Genomic DNA, 24,151 nt, shown 5'->3' with positions numbered 1-24,151 from the left:
TTATGCTCACACACCTGGGCCTGAGGCAGAAGTAATTTGCATTTGTTTGGGAGGAGGCCTCAGTGCAATGGAGGTAGGCTCAGAGTTTCTCAGACTTGAGGAGCCCAGGGATGGTGTCCCCAGCTCTCCTGCTCCAGACCTCTCCCCGCAGCCCCTTCCCCCAAGCTCCAGGGGGACAGCACCAACACCAGCACCTATGCTTCCCCATGGATCCAAGCCCCCTTTGTCCAGCCCCACTGCTGGTCCAGCAGTTCCAGCTCTCGGGCCCTCAGACTCCTGGTTCCGATTCAGCTGTTGATCTGGCTGATCTTCCCTGGGAGCTCAGACTCACCTGCCCGTACTCAGCCAAGGCTGCTGTGGGAGACAAATGGTGAGGTAGATTTTCCTCTCCTGGCTTTTCTTTCTGGGTTTCCTGGTTTGGATTTCTTTTTAAGAGGTTTGTTTCATGTGATAGATGGGGAAGAGATCAGGAGACTTTAGAACTGTGCCTGTCTTCTCTCTGCCATCTTCGCCGGAAGTCCTGTTATTATTTTTATAAGAAATAAAATAAAAGTTTTTACAATAATTTCAAGATTTGATTGTAGGGTTGTTCAAAGATCAATAAAATAATTTAAGAAGGGAAAGTTATCAAAAACTGAAAAAACTCTACAACTTTATTAACACACACAAAAAAAGATTCAAGATGCTTAATAAAAGAAAAGACACTCATGTACACCAAATATTTATAATATCCCTTTTTTGCATGGTAGCAAAGAACTGAAAACAAAATACATAACCATTGATTGGAAAAATGAGTAAACATAATGTGATACATGAATGTAATGGAATATCACCATGCTGTATGAAACAATGACTATTTCAAGAACAAAGAAACATGAAAAGATTTATATCAATTGATTCAGAGTGAAATGCATGAAACCAAAATACACAATGGAGATGAAAAGAACAAAGGCCATACAATAATCAAACATGAATGTAACAAAATGACAAAGAACAAGCATGGTCCCAAAGAAGAGAGCATTAGATACCTTTAAGCCCATCTTTTGGAGGCTGAACCTCCATGTGTCTGAAACATTCTCTATATTTTCAGAATGGAGGGTTATTGATTAGTTTTCTTGAATTTTTCTATCTTCCTCTTTCTCCCCTCCCCCTTAAAATATTCTTTGTTATATAGAATACTTTCTTGGAGGGGGGGAGGAGGAGGAGGGATATTGGAAGATATTTTGATGATATAAAAACAAAAATTATCATTCTACTTCAAAGTGCTACTTCAATGTAGCAACATTTATAAAATGAATGTTCAAAAATTAGATTTTTACTTTCATGAAAAGATTGTGGTTAGTAAAATAATTCTCTAATAATACGAGGAATCTTGATTCATTTTTGGAACATATACATATAATATACATTTTATATATATATATGTATCAATAAATTATGTATTGGTTGGAAACTGTTTTATTAACCACAGATTTTCCATTAAACTAAAGGCCTAGTGAAAGAAAATCAAATTAAAGAAATTCTGAGATACTATATCACACCCATCAGATTGGCAAAGATAAAAAATGAAAAATGTCGGAGGAGCTTCAGAAAAAAAAGGCAGACTGAAACTATCAATGGATCTGTGAATGGTTGCAATTATTTTTGAAAGTAACTTGGTATAATATATAAAGAAAGTGGCTAAAGAGTGCATCTCCTTTAACTCAACTGTACTACTGCTAGGCCCAATACAAGAGATCAAAGAAAGAGGAAAAGGTCTTATATGTACAAAAATATTTGTAACAGTTCTTTTCTGTAGTGTCATTCATATTCCACCAGCTCTTTCTCTGGAGATGGATTGCATTTTTCATCAAAAGTCTTTCAGAATTGTCTTGGATTATTGTATTGATGAAAATAATTAAGTTGAGATTTCTGGAGTAAAGCCAAGATGGTAGTGCTAAGCTAATATTCTCCTGGAGCCTTTCCCTACCAAAGATAAATGAAACCGCTACTCAGCCACTCATATTACAGATCCCACCAAAGAAAAGAAGATTCAAATAAGTTTTCAACTGCAGACATCATGGAGGATCTTCAGTGAATATGTGTTTCTTTCATGGAAAAGGGGAAGTAAATTTCAGGAGGTGGGAGAGTGGGAAAGCCAACAGCAGTCTTTTAGTCACAGTACAAGCCAGGTCCTGACAGCTTAATAATGACAGAGGTACCAGGAGCTAGATAGCAAGCCAGAAGGGAGGATCCCAACCCTAAACAAAGTCTGAACCCTGAAAACACTGCCCTAAATGACAAGCCTGGGTCAGGAATAATCCTCTGTTAAGTCAGAACCTGAACATAAAGCAGGGGGGAAAAACAACAAACAAAAACCTCTGCAAAGGCAAGGCCTGTATAGGCTATATCATGGCAAGCAACAAGCCAGGGAATCAGATTCCAGTTCCAGGAAAATAAAAGCTTGGATCTATACTTCCTACACACCAGGAATAGAACTACAACAACAAAGATGAACAAAAAAGCTAAAAGAGCACTCACTATTGAAAACTACTTTACACAAAGATGAGGGCAATGCCATGTCTGAAGAAGAAAGTAGTTAAAATGGTGGCATGAAGGCAGCATTTCCTGGGAACTCTTTCTCCCTCCAAACCCCCAAAAGTCATCAAACTATGACTCTAACCAAAATTTAGGGGCGCAGAACCCACAGAAAGACTTAGTGACACATTTTCCCAGTCCAAGATAACTTAGAAACTCCACAGGAAAGGTGTGTTTCATCAGAACCAGGAGTTGGAAAAAAAGCCTTGACCACAGTGCAGTCCAGCCCAGCCCAGTTCAGGGATCACTGGGAATAGCATGAAGGGAAAGTGAGAGAACCCTGATACACCAGAATGAATGTGGAGTGAGGAGCACCAGCCATAGAACCTGCAGCGAGAATCAGGAGAAACCAGCCTATGCCTTCTGACCACATTTCATAGATGGTAAGGGGGTCAGGTGAGAGAACCTGCAGAAATCTCTCTGCTCTCCTTGGGGCAAGACTCTGCTGTTTACTGACACTCAGACCAGGTTGCAGTTTGGACTTCCATACTAAGATAGTGGGGACCTTCCTCACAGTTCCAGGGCAGAGGGGAGTGCCTGTGGTCATCTACATATCAAAGCATAGGCAAGAGAGCAGAAGACCTTGGAGGAATAAAGGTCCTAGTGGGGTATACTAAACCCCCCCAAAAGCCTTGGAAGTGTGGCAAATTAGTCTTGGACTGAGGGAATGAGTAAATAATAGGAAAAGAAGAATCTGACCATTGAAAATTACTTTAGTCCCATGGAATATCAAAACATATATTCAGATGATCACAAAATGAAAGCTTCCATATTTAAAACTTCCAAGAGAAATAGAAAATTGGCTCAGACTATGGATGAGCTCAAAAAAGACATTGAAATGCAAGTAATGGAGGTGGAAGAAAAATTGGGAGGAGAAATTAGAACAATGCAGAAAAATCATGAAAACCAAATCAGCAGCTTGGTGAAAGAAATACAAAAAATACTGAAGAAAATTACATGTTAAAAACCAGTTTAGGCCAAATGGAAAAATCAAACCAAAAGGCAAATGAACAGAAGAATGCCTTAAAAATCAGAATTGGCCAGCTGGAAAAGGAGATAAATAAGCTCTCAGAAGAAAATAACACCTTCAAATGCACTAAAGGAATGAAGTAAAGGAAGCTGATGACTTTGCAAGAAATCAAGAAGAAATAAAACTCTTCCAAAAAAGCCAAAAATTAGAAGAAAATGTTAAATATTTCATTGGAAAAACAACCGACCTTGAAAATAGATCCAGAAGAAATAATTTAAAAATTATTGGGCTACATGAAAGTCATGACCAGGAAAAGAGCCTAGACTTAACTTTTCAAGAAATAATACAGAAAAATTTCCCAGAGATCCTAGAAGCAGAGGGGTAAAATAGAAATTGAGGGAATTTACCGGTCACCTCCTAAAAGAGATCCCAAAAGAAAAACTTCCAGGAGTATTATAGCCAAATACCGAAACTCCCAAGTCAATGTGAAAATTCTAAAAGCTGCCAGAAACAAACAATTCCACTACTGTGATTCCATAGTCAGGATTATACAGAATCTGGCAGCATCTGCATTAAGGTTTTAGGAGGGATTAGAATATGATATTCTGGAAGGCAAAAGATCTTGGATTACAGCAAAACTGAACATCCTCTTTCGGGGAAAAGATAGATTGTCAATGAAACAGGTGACTTTCAAATTTTCCTATTGAAACAACCAGAGCTAAACAGAAAGTTCGATCTTCAAGTACAGGACTCTGGTGAACTATAGAGGGGACTGGATGAGAAGGACTAATTAACTATGAAGAACTTAATGATACTGAACTGTTTGTATTCCTGCATGGGAAAAAGATATTGATAACTCATAGGAACTTTCTCATTTATAAGAGCTGTTAGAAGGAACATATATAAACAGGGCATAGGAAGGAGTGGAATATAGTGGTATAATATAGTAAAAATATGGAGTCAATGGGTGATAAAGGGAAGTACTAGGAGGAAGAGAAAGGAGAGAAAAGAAGGAGCTAAGATATTTCACATAAGAGTCAAGAAAAAGCTTTTTTCAATGGAGTGGAATGGGAAGGCAAGGGGGAATGAATGAGCCTTCATTCTCATCAGAAATGGCTCAGAGAGGAAATAACATACACATTTATTTGGGTAAAGAAATCTAGCTTACCCTAGAGAAAAATGAGAGGAAAGGGATGGGATAAAAGGGAATGGGGGATGCAAGTGGGGGAATAGGTAATAGAAGACAGGGAAGATTGTAAGAGAGGGTACTCAGAAACAACACACTTTTGGACAGGGCCAGATGAAAGGAGAGAGAGAGATAGAGAATAGAATACATGAGCATGGGGAGGAATAGAGTGGAGGGAAATATAGCTAGTAATAGCAACTGTGGGAAAAATATTGAAGCAACTTCTCTGGTAGACTTACGATAAAGAAGGCAACTCATGCCAGAGACAGAGCCATTAGGATCTGAACACAGTCTGAAGTACATTTTTTTCCTTTCTCTCACTATTCTTGAGGTTCCTCATCTTCTTGTGGGGGGGAGGGGAGTTTATGTTTACTCATAACAAAATTATTGTAATGATATAAAATAAATAAGCCAAAATCATACTTAAAAACTTAAAAAACATAAAAATCACTTACAAGGGAAGTATCAAAACCATCTATAAATTAGGCTCAAATATGAAAGCTCATCAAAGAGCTTAAAAAAGTATTTAAAAATCAAAGAAGAGAGGAAGAAGTAAAATGGAAAAAAGAAATGAAAATCATGCAGGAAAATTGTGACAAGTTGACCAAAGAAATCAACTCTGTTAAAAGGAAAAATAACCAACTGGAAAAGGAAACACAGAAGCCAATTAAAGAAAATAAAAATCCTAAAAATTAGAATTGAATAATTAGAAACCAATGCATCTACTAGACTACAAGATTCTATCAACAAAGCAAAAAGAAGGAAAAAATTGAAGAAAATATAAAGTACCTTCTAGAGAAAACAAATGACCTGGAAAATAGATCCAAAAGACACAACTTATGAGTCATTGGACTACTAGAAAACCTGGACCAATAAAAGAACCTGGAAAACATCATGCAGGAAATTATAAGAGAAAACTGCCCCAATCTACTAGAACAAGATAACAATACAACCATTGAAAGAATTCACAGAACTCCTCCAGAAAGAGACCCCAGGGCTATAATAGCCAAATTCCAGAACCCTAATTAAAAGAAAGAATATTGCAAGCAGCAAAAAGAAAACAATTCAAATACAAAGGGAACATAATCAGACTAACACAGGACCTATCAGCCTCAACATTGAAGAATCAGAAGAACTGGAATAACATATTTTGTAGAGCTAAGAACCTGCTATTAAATCCAGAATGTAATACCTTGCAAAATTTAGCATATATTGTTGAGGAAAAAGATGGATGTTCAATGAAATATAGGAGTTCCAGAATTTCCTGCCACAAAGACAAGAACTGAACAGATATTTCAATTGCCAAATTCACAACTGAAGTCTTGAATAAAAAAGGTAAATGAAAAAAGGGACTGAAAAAACAAAACTATTTTAACCAAATGTCAGTTGACAATCAAATGGTATATAACTCTAAAAGGGAAGATGTAACACTTTTAATTCTTTAGAACTTTACTTCTCTAAGGATAATTAGAGGGTAGAATATAATTGAAGAGAATGAACTTGAAGGATATGTGTATAAATGGGGTCTTGTTCCTCAACTGAAGAGGTCCAAGATCACATCACTGTTTGAGACAAAAAAGCCCTGAAAAAAAGCAGGGGTGTTAACTTCAACTTAAGTGTCTCATGATACTTTGACTCACTTTAATCACATGGTGCTTGACACCTTGTATAATGAGGGCATCATAAACTTGGAGGACCTGACATAGTGTCTGTTACTTACAATCATTTGTAAAGTTCTCAAATGAGACCTCCAGAGCCTTCCAGTTCTTAGAGATTTTCAAGATTCTTTCAGTTGATTAGATCAGGGTTGTATTAACAGTTGCTTCACTTAACAAGGAGTTAAGTACCTTGTGGGGTGGGGTTGTGAAGTGGGAGATACAATAGGTCTTGTTTCACTTAACAAGGTATTAAGTACCCTGGGTGGGGGGGAGATAAAATGTGAAAGAAAATAGGCCTGGGGGGAAGGGCACAAATAATTCAAGAAATGATATGGCTTTGGATGATACTTTGACTTGTGAGGAGGATTGTGTGTACTTGAAAGATACTTGAAAAGGGTAAATGATTATAATTATAATTTGATGCAATTTGAATCAATGCTACTTATCAAACAATCAAGTAAACAATCTGTGATGTTATATTGATAATAATAAGAGCTTATCAAGCAATCCAGTAATTGAACTGTGATTCATGATACCTGATTAATAATATTAGAACACCAAGGGAAGAGGCGCAAAGATTTATAATTTTAGAGGGAAAGAAGGGAGAATGTGAATGCTGAGTAAATTCTATCCACTAGATTTAGCCCAGTGAGGGAAAAAGATACATTCTAACTTGGGTTTAAAAATCTAATTTAATCTACAGGGAAAGTGGGGACTGGGAAAGGGAAGGCTAAGGGATGAAGGGAGTGCTAAAAGGGAAGGGAAGGTGTAAGTGAAAATAAATTGAAGTTTAAATTTTTAAAAGAAAAATCAAAGGGGAAAGGTAGAAAAATTTTGGTAAGGGGGAATAAGAGAAAAGGAAGGACATAAATATAAATAGAGAAAGATAACACAGAGGGAAATACAGAATTAGTAATCTGAACTGTAAATGTGAATGGAAAGAACTGTCCCATAAAACAGAAGTGGATAGTACAATAGAATAAAAACCAGAATCCTACAGTATGTTGTTTACAAAAAACACATTTGAAGCAGAAAGATATATACAGGGTAAAGGTAAAAGGTTGGATCAAACTATATTCTGCCTCAGCTGAAGTAAAAAAATCTGGGGTAGCAATTCTAATCTTAGATAAAGTAAAAGCAAAAATCAATCTAATTAAAGAGATAAGGAAGGAAACTATTTCTTCTTAAAAGGCACCATTGGAAATGAAGCAACACTATTATTAAACACTTGTGTACTTAGTAGTATAGCATCCAGATTCCCACTGAGAGACCTCAACCTCCCTCTCTCAGAACTAGATAAATCTAACAACAAAATAAACAAGAAGTAAGTTAAGAAGTGAATGTAATCTTAGAAAATTTAGATATGATAGACCTCTGGAGAAAACAACGGGAATAGAAAAGAATATACCTTTTTCTCAGCAGTACATGGCACCTTCACCAAAATAGACCATGTACTGGGGCACAAAACCTTAACATCAAATGCAAAAAGGAAGAAATAATAAATATACACTTCTAAGATCATGATGTAATAAAAATTACATGCAATAAAGGTACAGGGAAAGATAAACCAAGAGGTAAATGGAAACTAAATAACTCTATCTTAAATAATGGGTAGATCAAATAGCAAATAATAGAAATAATAATTATATCCAAGAAAATGGTAACAATGAGACATCATACCAAAATATATGGGATGCAGCCAAGGCAGTTTTAAGGGAAACTTTATATCTCTAAATCCCTTTATGAATAAAATAGAGAAGATCAATAAATTAGGCATGCAACTAAAAAAAGCTAGAAAAAGAACAAATCAAATATCTCCAATTAAATATGAAATTATAAATTCTGAAAATCAAGGGAGAGATTAATAAGATAGAAAGCAAAAACCCCATTGATTTCATAAATAAAACTAAGAGTTAGTTTTATGAAAAAGCCAATAAAAGAGACAAAACTCTGATTAATCTGATTAAACAAAAGAGATAAGATACCAAATTACCAGAATCAAAAATGAAAAGGGTTAGCTGGCTCTATAATTCTTTATTTTTTGCTGTTTGTAGTATTTTTTCTCCTGTAATCTTGAGGCTCTAGATTTTGACTGGATCATTTTCAGAGGAGGGGATTTTTTTTTGAGCAGGTGATTGGCTGATTCTTTTAATTTTCATTTTGCTCACTAATTCTCATTTTTCTAGACAGTTTTTTTCTCATGATTTATTTCAGTGTGTTATTGAGGCACTTTGGTCATGACTTTCAGATAATTTAATGATTCTTCAAATATCTTTTCTTGATCTGTTTTCCAGGTCAATTTTTTTTTAACAATACTGTATTTCTCATTTCATTTTTTCAGTCTTTTGAATTTGTTTTAATATTTCTCTTTTTCTCCTGGGATCATTAATTTCAATTAGCTCCATTCTAGTTTTCAAATAATCCTTTATTTGGCTAATATTGTAAACCTCTTTGTGCTAAGCTTTCTCTCAAATCTTTTGTCCAAAGTTCTCATTCCTTTCTTGATTCTTTGTTTATGCTTTCATTTAATTTAAAAATATATTAATATAATTAATATAACAATATACTACCATTTAAAAATCCTTTTGTTTCATTTTTTTCTAGGAACTGCAATTGCTGTTATCATGCTTTGTTTTTTTCTTTGAAGACTGTAAGAATTTTAGTTATTCTTTTGATCTGTGTTTGAATCTTAAGCAGACCTCAGATCATGATAGCTCTTTGTTCCATTTTGTTTACTCTTTCTCCAGATTTGCTTTATATGATTGGGACTTCTTGCTATGGTCAGGTGTTTTGCTCTTAAGGTAAGACTAAAATGATCTTGTATGGTTTTAGCCTGCCACATCTAGGTCCTGCCTCTGTACTCTCTAGGTTTTGAGTGCTGTATTTTTAAAGGCAAAAAGGTTGAGATTTGGTCAAAGAGCTTCAAATTTTCAGTGTGCCCTAGAGAGTCTGTTCAAGGGCATAGTCTGATCTTTGCCCTACCAGGCTTTCTAGGATCAAGACCTTGATTTGGGACTAGCCATTGTAATTAAAGGCTTGAACCAGGACAGGACTCTATTAAGAAAATTGCCGACCCTAGCCCCTGTCAGTAATGGGCTGCAGGCTCAGAGTGACCACATTACATGCATATTCCTATTATGAGTCTAGGGCAGATTTCACTCTGAAGTCAGAGAAGCAATTCAGTCAGCCACTGTTTGCCTAACCCTATTCTGAATTCTGTGAATGAGTCCACAATTGCACTCTGGAACCAGAGAAGCTTCTCTATAACCTGTTCTAAATCAGGTCTAAGTTCACGATCCTGTTCTGGGGACAGAGTAAAAGCATAATATTAACCTAACCTAGTTCTGAGCCCAGGTATTGAATTTTCAATTCTGATCTTTTCTTATACCAAAACAAGGTCAAGGGGCAGCTAGGTGTTGGAGTGGATAGAGCCCGAACCTTGTAGTCAGGAAGACCTGAGTTCAAAGCTGGCCTCAGACATTTAATAATTACCTAGCTGTGTGACCATGGGCAAGTCACTTAACCCCACTTCCATAAATTAAAAAAAAAGAAAACCAAAATAAGGTCAAAATGGGTACAGGATTTACACTTAAAATATGATACCACAGATAAATTAATAAACCAAGAAATACTCAGCATAACAATGGAAAGGGGACAAATTTATGACTAAGCAAAATGAATGATTTTGACTATATTAAATTTAAAATATTTTGTATTAATAAATTCAATGCTTGCAAAATTAAAAGGAAAGCAGAAATCTGGGCAACAATCTTCACAACTAGGAGTTTTGATAAAGGTCTCATTTCTAAGATATATAAAGAACTGCATCAAATTTATAAGGTTCCAAGTCATTCCCCAATTGATAAATGGTCAAAGGTTATGAACAGACAGTTTTCAAACAAAGGAATATAACTATATATAATCACACGATAAAATGCTACAAATCATTACTGATAAGATAAATGCAAATTAAAACAATTATGAGGCATCACCTCATATCTATCAAATTGGCTAAGATGACAAAAAGAGAAAATGACCAATGTTGGAGAGGTCATGGGAAGATTGAGACTTTAATGCATTGCTGGTGGAGTTGTGAACTGAGCACAATATGGAACTATGCCCAAGAGCAAAGAAAAGAACAAAAAAAAAACCTGATCATACTCTTTGACCCAGCAATTCCCAATCCAGAAGAGATCACAAAAATTGGGAAAAGTCTCACATGTTTCAAAATATTCATAGCAGCTTTTTTGTAGTGGCAAAGAATTGGAAATTGAGTGTATGCCCAACTGTTGCGGAATGGTTGAACAAGTTGTGGTACATGAATACTACAGAATACTATTGTTCAACAAGAAACTATAATGGACAGACTCTAGAGAAACGTGGAATGAATTATGGGATCTATTGCTCAGTGATGCAAGCAGAACCAAGAGAATGTTCTACACATTAACAAAAATATTGTGAGTTGATCAACCTTGATGGATACAGAGAGCTAGGACAACCATATTAGACAGGCAATATACAATGTTATCCCCATCCAGAAAAACAAAAAGCAATACAGCAACAACAAAATCTCTTCAGAATCTGATGAACACTAAATTCACTTTTTCAAAAAAAATCTTTTATATATTTCTCTCCCTTAATCCTAATTCCTCATACTGAAAATGACTAATTTATAAACATGTTTAACATAAATGTGTATTTACAGTATTAACCTGACTGCTGCTGAGGGGAGAAGGGTGGGAAGAGAGAGAGTGGGAAGGAAATTTTGTAACTTAAAATATTCATATGCATATGGATGAATGTTGAAAAATTTTCATAGCATGTATTTGGAAAAATGAAATATCAAATAATTCTGATACTTTCCTGCTCCACATTTACTGTACTTATCACTTACATGTGAACTGAATGTCATATTGTATTGGAAAGATGATCCACTGTGATTTCTCCTTACCTTTCCCAATCCCTAATTGGATTAGCAATCTTTTTTTTTCTTAGAATTAAGTTATATAGGTAGTTGGGCTTCATTTATAACCCTGAAATCTTTGCTGATCAACATTTCACAATATTGGTAGAGCCATTTTACTTAAAACTATATAAATATTTGATCTGAATATAATTTTCTTCTTTTTTGATAGATTTTTTTAAATCAATGAACAAAATTTTCTCACCCATTTCCCCCTTCCCACCTCTGAAAAAGAAAAAAACCACACAAACTCCTTAAAACCAATACCCCTAATTAGGCAAAATGTGCACCTTGGTCTTTTGGTCCAACAGATTCCATATTGAGTCCCCTCCCTTGTCAGAAGGTAAGCAATATTCTTCATTCCTGGTGCTCTGGGATCAAGGTTGGTCATGGCAATTAGAACTAGGAGCTGAGTCTTTGTGAGAAGTACATGTTTACATTTCCAGTTCTCAGCACAGTGTTGGTCATTAAGAGGCCTTTCTTGAAACTGAGTTAGAATAGACTCTACTGGGAGGGAAGAGTTCAGAGACAAAATGTGAGATGCCCTTCATTTGTCTTTGGGCAGCTGTACTTTGACATCAGGTTAGGTTCAACATGTGGGCCGGCTAGTACCAACCAAGTCCACATTCCACCACATCTAGTTCTTGTCTGCAGGCTTCCTTAGTTCCTTCTGCCTTGATGTTTATGTGAGTGCAAGTGACCTTCTTGATTGTTTTTATTGTATTGTCCTTAGGACCAATAAGGAAGCCCACAAGACTGCTGTCCACCAGCAAACAAAATGATGCTGTGGCCACTCTCCTCCAGAATCCTGAGTCTCTGGTCTTGTTGCTTTTCTCTTCAATCATGTAGTCTTGTGTTGCTTTTGCTTCTTCAGCCTCAGCCTCCTCATACTCAGCCTTAGCCTCATGGTCCTCTGCCTCTGCTAGGGGCTTTCTGCATTCTCCTTGTGCTAGTTGAGGGTGGCTGAATCCTTGCTTGGTCAATCTTTCTTCCTTCTGAAGGGGACTGATATTTACGGTGCAGAGCAGCAGGTAAGGCAGGAGTTGCTGGCTGTATTTTTTCAATGACATTGTGCCATACTTAGATTGCTACACTAATTTCCTACCTGGTATCCCTCCTTCAAATCTTTTATTTCTCCCATTCATACTCCATATAGCTTACAAATTGTTATTGCTAAAACAAAAATTGACCATATCACTCTCTCAAATAAGAAACCTCAATGATTCCTTATAACCTCTTAAATGAAATCCTCATTTCTATTTGTTGGTCTACCATTTATATAATTTAATTCCTTTTATATGATTTTTCTTTGTTGTTCCTCACTAAGATTTCTTTAAAGGTGTTTTACTTTCCATTGCTTCTTTCTGTTTACTGCTAAAGCTCAATTTCTTTTGCCACATTCTTAATATTTTATGAGTTTGTTTCAAACAAATATTGCTTCTTTCTGAAATAATGGTCTCATTAAAAAAAACTAATAAGCTTCTGTTGGCACTATATGGCTGTGAGTTAATGAATCTTACAGTTCTATATTTAAAATTATAGTTTACCTGGAAAATAGTTCATATGCTCCATTGGCATCATTACAGATTCAGGGAATGTTTCACCTCATTCTAGGAGTACCCCTGGAGAAGATATGTGAAATGATATGGATATCCTTTTTAGTAATGGAGTATGATTAAGTTTAGATAGATTATAGGCTGTACCTTTGGAAGAAGTCCCAGAATTGTCTGATACATAGTAGGTATTTGCACATTTATTGACTGATAGAATCACAGATTCATTAGTATGTTGAAGTTATATCCCATTATTACATACTAAACTCCTTGAGGGCATGAAATATTTATGATATAAATTCGCTGTTTCTGAATCTGACCTTTATGTTTTGTTTTAAGTCACTGAAAGACAAATCCAGCAATGCCACAGGAGGAGAAGTTCAATTGATATGTTATGGAAAGCAAGATTTAAAATTGATGCACCAAAAAAAAGACCACCTGTAATGGTGTCAGCATTAGGAGCCATGACAAGACTTCCTTAAATGAGTAGCACCTCTGAAGTCATGGACATGGACCTATAAAGAATCTGTGCAGTTATAGCTTTAAAAAAAGAAAGTCAGACTCAGGACTCCAAGATCAAAAGGACTGTACACTGGAATTGTTCTGTGAGAGACTTGAACCTCAAAATCCAGCCTGGTGTTAACTAGACAAACCCCAACATGAGAGAAGGAGGAATGCAAGAGCCAAATTTACTGGAAGCATCTAGTCCCAAGTCAAGCTGAATACTCAGCAGAAGAGGGGAGCGGATGAAAACATGGCATCTTAAAATGGACATAATATATGTATATCAGTATATATGACAATCTATATAACAATAAATTTATATTTCTCTTTTTTAAAAAGATATTTTAAGAAACTTAAAGAAAGCCCAACTTTCTATCATTTCAGATTCTTCCACTAGGGGGTGTTGTTGAATATATATTAAAAAAATCTCCTTTATAAACTACTAGAATCCCAGATTTGGAGGGATATTAGAGTGTACCTATGCTAATCCTTCAATCCAACAAGAATGTACTGTACATTATCTCTCCCAGTGGGGTATCTTTCCTTGTTCTACTGTTGAAAACTTTTTTGGTATTTATGGAAAAAAATTGGTATTGTCAATCAAATCAAAGTTTCCTTAGAAGACAAAAATTTCCTCATTGAATTATGAACCACTTCACTCATTAACTAAACTATTTCCAGGTAAAAATTAAACTCTTCTATGACCTGCATTTTTCCATCTAGGTAATGTCCTACTCATGTGTCATCTTTAAGATCCTCAAAAAAATTTATATGAATGTCTCTATGCTAGCCCAAAAGTGTTCCTTGGAGAATTTTGCAGTGTTGCCCCCACTAGATTAAAATGTTATTGAGAAATATTTAACAAATTAATAAAAATACAATATAACTTAGATAATTTCAATATGTGATTTTCTAAGTGACCTTTTATGACTGGCAATGACACTTATGTACAATTCAGTGTCTTCAAATCACCACTGTACTAGATTGCTTTTCCTTTGTAGGGTTTTACATTTTTATTTTTTGCTACCCTCCCATTGCAGAAATTTAATAATTGTATCTTTTGGACTCAATTAACTATTACAGCTTCCAAAGTAAGGTACAAAGTACCAGGTAAGATAAACCAAAAGCAAAAGTTCAATAAAACTTTGTCAAAACAGGTCATGTCAGGTCAAACTTATTTCATTTTTGAATAGGGTTAGCTATTTTCACACTGTCTTAGTAATAGAAGGAACATGAAAAGTCATATAATCTAATTTTAATAAATGAACTTCTAGGGCATGGTGTCTCATATAATGATGAGATTATAAATGATTCCTCCCTTGATTGATTGATTGATTGATTGATTGATCCAATTTCTGCTGGAAGACCTCGTGCTAGGAGCTCACTCCCTCAAAAAGTCAAAATCTGGCTTAATATTTCTTTATTTCTCCCTTTTGCAGCTATATTATGTACGTCTGTCATGACAGGTGTCACAAACTCACCACATCATCTTTCTACAGGTTAAACCTTACTAGTTCATTAAGTGATTCTCATGACAGTTTCAAGTTACTTAACTATTTTTTGTCACACTTTTTAAGATACTTTGCAATTTATCAATGTCATTCTTAAATATAGTGATGCTAGAATATCACATAATAGGATTCTTAGAGTTGTCATGGTCTTTTCCAATCATCACCATTTTTCAGTTTTCAAGTAAAACTATAAAAACATATGAAAAGAGTGAGCTAAATATATTAGGTAATAATGAATAAGGTATATCAGAGGCCCTATGCAAAAGAAGAAATTATGCCCAAATGCACTGTAAAATGTGTCTCAAAATCTTCTTGGTTGGCTTGTTTCTTCGTTATTATTTTTTAATTTTTTAGTTTTTGTGAGGCAATGGGGTGACTTGCCCAAGGTCACATAGTTAGAGACCAAATTTGAACTCAAGTCTGCTGACTTCAGGGTCAGTACTCTATTTCACTTCATGTTTTGTTTCTTCTAAGGGACTAGAAACTACCATTCAGTGTTTGTACTTGACTTCAACAATGAGAATTCCATAAACGCGTGGGAGGAAAATTATGGATGGTGCATTTATGTTATATTTTAAGGCTTATTAAATGCAACAATCCTATCCCAGAAGTGTTATTTTCCTCTTTTGTTTTGACCGTTGGGGTTGTGATTTCACCAGGAGAGAGAAACTCCTTGTAATCATGCATAGATTAGAGAATCTGTTGTGCAACTTTAGAGAGAGAGTAGCCTTGGGTACTAAATAGTCAAATCACTTGTATAAGTTACCAAAAGTAGAATTTGAACTCAGGTCTTCTGGACTTTGAGTCTTGCTTTTTATCCGTTAAGAAATGCTACTCTTATATTCAAGTCACACAAATAGTAAGAGGCAGAGTGAATTTCTGATTCCAAGTCCAGTGCTCTTTTTGCTAAAGTAAATTGCTAAAGTAAATTGACTTTCCTGGATTAGAATTGTTCCTTGTTAAATAAAGTGTCTCTAGATAATCACATAATGCGGTTTTTTTTAATTATGTCATTTCAGCTGTTTTTGACTCTTCATGTCCTCATTTTGTGACTTCTTGAAATGATATTGGAATGGTTCACCATTTCCTTGTCTGGTTCATTTTACAGATGAGAAAACTGAGGGGAACTTGCCCAGGATCACCTGGCTAGTAAATGTTTGAAGTATGAACTGAGGAATATGAGTCTTCTTTAGTGAAAACCAGTTGCTCTATCCACTGCCATCCAGTTGCCCTGAGCTATTGTTTTTCCAATTGATATTTTTCCAATAATGTTATCAAAGTTTTTCAACATTTATTCACATGCATATGTACATTTTTAAGTTACATAACTTCCTTCCCATCCCCCTCCCCTCAGTGGTGAACAATCTGCTGAATATTGTACATAAATCTTTGTGTTTAACATGCTTACTATTAATCACTTTCTGTATGAGGAATTAGGATTAAGGGAAAAGAAAGAAAACCATGGAATAGGAAGGAAAAACATAGGAGAAATTTTTTTAAAAAGTGAATGTAGGATTTTTTTCAGATTCTGTAGGGGTGTTTTTTTTTGTTTTGTCTTGTTTTGTTTTGTTTTTCTTCCTCTGAATGGGGATAGCATTGTTCATAGTAGGTCTCCTAGAGTTGTCCTAGTTCTTCAAATTGCTGAGAGGAGCTGCATCCATGTTGATCAACTTATAATGTTGCTAATGTGCACAATGTTCTCTTGGTTTGGCTTCCTTTGCTGAGCATTAGTTTCTGTAATTCATTTTCTCTAGAGTCTGATAATTCCTGGTTTCTTATAGAACAATAGTACTCCATAACATTCATATCCATAACTTGTTCAGTCATTTCTCAGTTGATGGGCATCCCTTTAATTTCTAATTCTTTGCCACTATAAAAAAGAACTGTTTTGAATAAATGGAAAAATGTGGGATTTTTTCCCATTTTTTTATTTCTTCTGGATATAGGTCTAGTACTGATATTGCTGAATCAAAAGGTATGATCAGTTTTATTGCTCTTTAGATAGAGTTCCATATCACTCTCCAGAATGGTTGGATCAGTTCACACCTCCACTAACAATGCATTAATGTCCCAATCCTCCCAGAACCTCTTCAACTTTGATTGCTTTCCCTTTTAGTCATCTTAGCCAATGTAATAGGTGTGAAGTCAAACCTCATAGTTATTTTAATTTGCATTTTTATTATCAGTAATGGTTAGGAACATTTTTTCATGTTTAAATATGTAGATTAATTTCTTCATTTGACAGCAGTCTATTCATATTCTTTGACCATTTATCAATTTAGGGATGACTTGTAACCTTATAAATTTGGTGCAGTTCTCTATACATTTTAGTAATGAGACCTTTATCAGAATCCCCAGCTGTGAAAATTGTTTCCTAGTTTTCTCTTTTCCTTCTAATCTTACTGCTCCAAACTATTCCTAAGAAACATGAATTTTCCCTTATGTCAGAGTTTTCATACTTCCATATTTGCTGAGATATTTTAATACTTTCATCAGAACATCTAAGTAATACAGCATACTTACTTTTAATTCAGGTATCATTTTTGAAATAAATTTTTTCCTGATCCTCATCTCCCCCAATCACCAGAGACTTCCTTCCCAAAGACTTTTAATTAATTTACATATCTTCATATTAACTCTATACTTATGCTGTATATATTTTGCATGTCTGTATACCTATATAGACACACACAAACATATATCTTTATCTCTGTCTATGATGTCTTTCCTATTAGAATGTAAGTTCCTTGAGGAAGATTGTTTCATTCTATATACTTGTATCCCCAGAGTCTGAGCAATAGTAGGCACTTTAATAAATAATTGTAGCTTTTTTGATAATTCTTCTCAACAGTCTTTAAGGAAAAGTTCTTGTTGAATAGGTACATATAGTTGAATAGGTACATGTAGCTACTGAATGAGACAGGAAATGCGTCTGATTAGAGATACAAGCTTGACTCATTCACTTCCTCTGTGATTGGTACACAGTAGCATTAACATTAAAAAAAAAACCCTCAAAAAACCTCACCCTCTCAAAAGAACTTCGACTACATTAAGTTTTATCTGTACAATAGTACAAAGTTGTGTTAACCTAGTTGATAGGCAGAGACAGAAAAGTTGAAAGTGGAAAGTAGCTGTTTTATTATATAGGTAACTTTCAGCTGTATTTAGATCTAGAATGTTGTGGCCAAATTTTCCAAGTATGAGTATAGAAGAAACATTTGGGAGAGTGATGATTGGACTTCTATTGATCTCTCTTTCAAAAGGTAAGTAACAAAAATATCTAACACTTATATAGGGTTTTGAGATTTGCAATGTGTTTTACAAATATGATTTTATTTTATCCTCACAAAGCAGGTGATATTATTATCCCCATTTTACATATGAAGGAACTGTAAGACAGAGATGATAAATGATTTGCTCAGGGTCAAATAATCAGTAAATGTCTGAGGTTACATTTGAACTCAGGACTTCCTAAATTCATGACCTCCGCTCCTCCAAATTTCTACTCTTTGCCCCTCAAATATGGGTTGTAGAAAGGACTTTTATAGACTATTTCCCCTGCTTATGTATTATTTGAAGGGCTACTATCAAATTAAATTTCATTGCACAATTCATGTCATTCAACATTCAACAAACATCCTTAAAATATCTTTTTTCATACAAAATATTCTCCTTGACTTTGAAGGAATAGAAAGATGAATCAAAAGCAAAGTCTGTCTCCAAGGGGAAAACAGTTTAGAATACAGATGGCAAGGACCTATTGACATTGATGCAAACCATTTTCTTCTTGTTTTCTCCCCAGCTGAAGAGAGCAAGAACCAAGTATCTCAGCCTCCTATTGTGGCATCCTCTGAAGGAGGTCTGGCGAAAATTTCCTGTAACCATTCTGTGTCCAATGCTTATAATTTCTTCTGGTATAAGCACTACCTGGGATCTGCTCCAACCCTCATCATTTCTGGTTCAAAGGCAGTTAAGAAGGAAAGATACAACATGACAACAAATACACAATTCTCTTCTTCTTTGGTCATTCACCAGCTGCAGAGGGAAGATGCTGCTGTGTATTATTGTGCTGTGTCAAACACAGTGACAGAGACTGTAGGGGATGCTGAACCTAAACCTATGAATTGTATCAACCTTTGTCAGCAGAAAAGAAATGCTTTCATGGTGTACTTAACTGTCAACTCTTTAGCTTCAGAAAAACCTTTGATCACAAATAGAATTCAAGCATATGATTTCACTTAAGAAGAAAAAAATTCAGAGTAATAAAATATATATATTAGAACTTGGAGCATTATTGGAGACCATCTAGTCCTACTCTCATTTTACAGATGAGGATACTGAAATAGCTAAAGTTAATTAACTTGTGTAGCATTCCATAACTGTTCAATATCTTTTCTATAAAGATAAAATAAGCATGAATGTTCACCTTTGGGGAAAACTTAAGCATATTTTTCCCTTTGTATTTAGCAGAGAGGGAATGGAGAAGGATGACCCTGGAAATGTGGTGGACACTTCAGCAGTAGGTGAAATTGTGCTTAGGAGGAGTGGCTCTTTCCCTAGAAAGTCTGTCTTGAGTTTCCTTAGGAATTGAAGAGAAAGACAGGCTGGGGGAAAGGTAGAGACCAGGAGAAGAGAATTGTGGTATAGGACCTTTGGGGTGGCAGCTCAGGAGACAATATGGTCATATTGTTCAGGTAGTAGAGAATATGGGGGTGGTATTCTTTGGACCACTGTGGGGAAGTAAATATATTTATTTCTCTATCTCATACTCCCAAAAGAAAATATATTTCCTGTGGGTATCAGAGATTTGGAACAAGCACATTGTTCCATTCCATCCTATTTGTATCCCTAATTATCTAGATTTACTTATAGATTAATTACTAAAAAATAAATATAAATGGTACCAGATTCACATAAATACTGGGGAGGTAAATATGAGAAGTACATATCAACTATTTAAGATTCTGAATTATGAAAAGTGGCTGATATATTATTTAGTGGAAAATGGAAGAGAGGGAGCTGTAATAAAATATTTTTAAAAAATTATAGAAATGGTCTGGTTTCTAAGATAATGTCTGGGATAGTGTGTACTAACATCATCAACTATATTGATTATGATAATAATAACTCTTCTTCCCTTTTCTAATTTTCTTTGATCCTTGTTCCCCTTCTGATTTCTTTTTTCCACCTCATGACTGACTTGTCTGACCTGACCAGGAACATGGTCATCTAACAAATTCCATGCAATTTTAGAAACTCTCAAATTTATTTATTCTACTTACAAAAATTTATTTCAAAGGAGTAAAGGACAATGCAGTAAAAGAAAAAGAGAATATATTTTATGTACCTTTATTTTTTTAATTAGATTTCAATTGTATGAGGTATATCTCATGAAGAACTCCATCTATCACTGAAGAGTGATACCTTCTCTACAACTAAGAGTTTCACATTTGAGTAGGGAACACTGAGAAGTCAACTGCCAACCATTGAATCATACAGTCAGTATAGTCAAAGGTGGGATTTGAACTCAGAGCTCCCAGGCTCTGAGGCCAGTGTTCGCTCTCTCTCCATTATTTCATATTCACTCTCTCTGTCTAGCTATCTCTTTTTGTCTGAGTCTCTGTTTCTATCTGTTTCTGTCTGGTCATCTCTCTCTCTCTCTCTCTCTCTCTCTCTCTCTCTCTCTCTATCTCTCTCTCTATCTCTATCTCTCTCTCTCTGACTGCCTATCTGTTTCTTTCTCTCTGACTTAGAAAAGATGATATGACTCATAGAATTCTAGGTTCAAAGCTCTAAGGGCCCTCAGAGGACATCAAGTTGTAGTTCTTTCATCTATAGATGAGGAAACCAAATTCCAGAGGAGTGAGGAAGTTCAATGTCACCAAGGTAAATGACTATCCTGTTACAAAATTATTATATTTATCACCATTCTCCCTAATCACTCAGACTTAAAATCTTGAAATTACTTTTCCTCCTTCATCTATTTTCCTCTAATTCCCATAGTAATTGGCAAGTCCTATCAATTCTGACCCTGCCATATCTGACGCCTCCATCATTTCTTCTCCATTTTTATTATTCCCATCATTCATATCATCTCTTCTAGCCTGAACTATTATAGTGATCTCCTGTTCTTCTGCAATCCCAAGCTTTTCTTTCTTTTAAAATATTATTTAAATTGACATTTTATATTTTTACATGTCATTTATTTCTGAACATTCTTTTTCCTTCTTCTTAGCAAGTCATCCTTTGGATCAAAATGTAAAAATAAATAGTAAGGGAAAAAATTCAGCTCTGTCAAACCATTCAGGACATTACCCATGTTTGATAACCTATATAGTATTCATAATTTCAGAACTATACCCTCTGTAAAGAGGAGCTACTTTCTGACTCAATTCTTTGCCAACTACCATATGAATTTTCTTAATGCAGAAATCTGATTACATTATTCCTAGCTAAAAGCAAAACTAAACCTTAAGTAGACTTTTAGTGTCTCCCTATTAGTTATATGACAAAATTAACAGTTTGGTTCCTAATTCTCTTACCTCACCCCATTCCCTTTCATTCAAGCAATATTCTAATTAAATTGTATTGATGAGGATAATTATTACTAGTTATTATATAGCACCTGAAAGTTTGCAAGCACTTTACCTATGCTGTCTGATTTAAGCTTCATAACATACTATTATTCCCATTTTTACAAATGGTAAAACTGAGGCAAAGAAAGGTAAGGAGAATTTCCTAGAGTCATAAATTAGTAAGGGTATGAAACTAAATCTGAATTTAGGTTTTCCTGACTCCAGGTGCAGGACTCTACCATACCCGGGTGGCTCAGGACTGGTGTTAAAATATTATCTCTGCCACATAATACCCAAGGGTAACTTTGGGCAAGCCCTTCAACATCCCTGAGCCTCAGTTCCTCATCTGAAATATGAGGGAATTGTCTGAAAACCATTTCAGCTTTAAAAGACTCTTAAGCTGATTAGAATTGAAATTGGGCAAATGGAAGAGGGAGCAGGAGAGGTTCAAAGAACATTTTGCCATCAGTTCATTCTCTTGTCCACTGGAGGGCACTGGTTCCCAGAGCAGGCAAGCAATCATATTCACCAACAGAAATGCTAATTCTGCCTCCTACATTAAACGCATAATTTCTCTTCCTTGAGAAGTAGAAATAAAGCTCATTATCAGATTGAAGAGCCACCATGATCAATCATCATCACATTTATATAGAGCTTTATGGTCTGCAAAATGTTTTACATAGGTTATTTCAGTTGATCATATTCCAGAGCATCTCAGGAGACAGGTGGTGGATACCAGAGTCCAGAGGCAGCTGTGTAAACTGTTTGTATTCCAAAGAGAAGAACTTGTAAAAGGGAGAGAGAAGGTAGAGATTCTCAAGTCTTTCCAAAGCCTTTTCCATTGTTTCTGCCTCAGTAATAGATAACCTATTTCTATTTGTTGGGGAAAATGTCATTCAAAATTTTGGGTTGTTTTTTTCCTCACCAGTTTACTTTTTCTAGTAGATTCTACTATCTTCCTTAATTGATTTTATTGTCCTTGAAACATTTCTTTCAATGTAGTAAGACACAAGGTGGAAAGAGAGAGAATCTCTATTATCTAGTTCCTTTTAAAAAAAATAGATCCTTTTTTATATGGTGACCCTGGTGAGGAACTTCATCTACCAAGTCAGATTAGCACCTACTCTACAACTAACAGTTGTGCATACTTACTGCAAGAAAAATTTTTGACTACATCTTCCCCAGGGTTAATGAGAATAGACTGAAATCCACCATGTCCTCATTACACTCTGAAGGTTTCTATTCTTGAATTAGAACAAGTCCAAGAGGAGTATGTAACAATTACAGGATCTTTTTATTTATCCTATATTCATCCTCTTTGTGAGAGAGCATCATTTTAGAATACAATTTTAGCACTCTCAGTATTGATCCCAATCTGTTCAGATACAGGTAGGTCCTTATTTCAGCAGGATATCTGCAAATAAGTCTCATAATAACATTTTCTTTCTTTGTGAAATTAATTGTATTGTTATTCTTAAAGGCTGTCTCTTTCCATCTTGCTTAGGCTGTTAGTTCACCAATTATTCAAGGAACTGCTCACACTATGATTGGCAATGGAATTTTGACCTGGGCTGGTTTGTACCTCATTATTCAACCCTGGAAATGCCCTGCTCCTGAAAACTTATTACACTGATGCCATACTTATTTTCAACACCCAACTGGCTTAGCCTCCTATAACTTAGAACTCTTGACTCATGAGATCCATCAGCTTCAGCCTCTAAGGTAGCTGGGATAACAGATGTGCACCATCACTCATGGCTAGAAGGACATATTTTCATCAGGATAATTCTCTTCAATTCTGAATCTGAGAAGTTCTATTACCTCTTTAACGATTTAGATTGTGTTTACTCAAGTCTCCAAAATATATTGTTTTTTTTCAAGTACACCCTGAGAGGATTTTGTAGCTCTAAAAGAGTGGCTGTGCATAATTAAAATCAACCTGTAGACTTTCTATTGACATGGATGACTTCTTTGTTTAAATTTCTGTTTCTTGTTCTTTTTCTTTGTATTCCATTTAGTACAAAACCATTAATTCGATAATGCTCATGTAAGAGATACTCAAATTATAGAAAGTATTTGAACACAGTTTGGAGGATTTGTTAAGTTTACTTCACAGATCCCAAAAGAAACTCACTATTTAGCATCAATGAAAGGGTTGGCAACAACCCTTCTTGTAAATACATAGCTGAGGGAATCAAATATAAATAGACACAATGAAAAAGCATGCATTATGCATATCAGGGACAGTGGTATTTTTCTCCCCACTGGGAAGACAAATACAAAAATGAGATAATCCTTGCCCTCAATAAGCTTCCATTTGATAGGGTCATACAGCACAAAGTTTACTCAGACTTCATCAGTCTTAGTGATTTTAAGATATGATATCTAGAAATATCAATGCTTCCACTGCAGAAGCCTTGGATTTTAATGAAATCCTGAATAATTCCCTCAAAATATAATTCTATTGTTAGAACTACTCTCTAGACAAGAGAAAATCAACCTGAGCACCTTCAGGGAATTTCTCACCTTTCTAGTTAATAGGTCCTTCACTCAAGGCTTCCAGCCCTTCCCACCTAATCTCCAATAAGTTCTCAAGTGTTTCTTTCCCCCACCACCATATGTGCAATCTTTGATATATGTTTCTACCTCTTTAT

General features: G+C 35.2%; 1 gene segment (V, D, J or C); it reads left to right on the top strand.

Moving 5' to 3' along the window:
* The first annotated feature begins 17,988 nt into the window (after window positions 1-17,988).
* On the top strand, window positions 17,989-19,610 carry LOC141520122 (T cell receptor alpha variable 2-like). The segment is given in 2 exon segments: window positions 17,989-18,185; window positions 18,725-19,610. Coding segments are annotated over 2 exon segments (528 nt in total).
* Window positions 19,611-24,151: the final 4,541 nt, after the last annotated feature.

Source organism: Macrotis lagotis, chromosome 4 (assembly GCF_037893015.1).
Source record: "Macrotis lagotis isolate mMagLag1 chromosome 4, bilby.v1.9.chrom.fasta, whole genome shotgun sequence".
Taxonomy (NCBI): Eukaryota; Metazoa; Chordata; class Mammalia; order Peramelemorphia; family Peramelidae; genus Macrotis; species Macrotis lagotis.
This window is presented reverse-complemented; position numbering and strand designations above follow the sequence as displayed.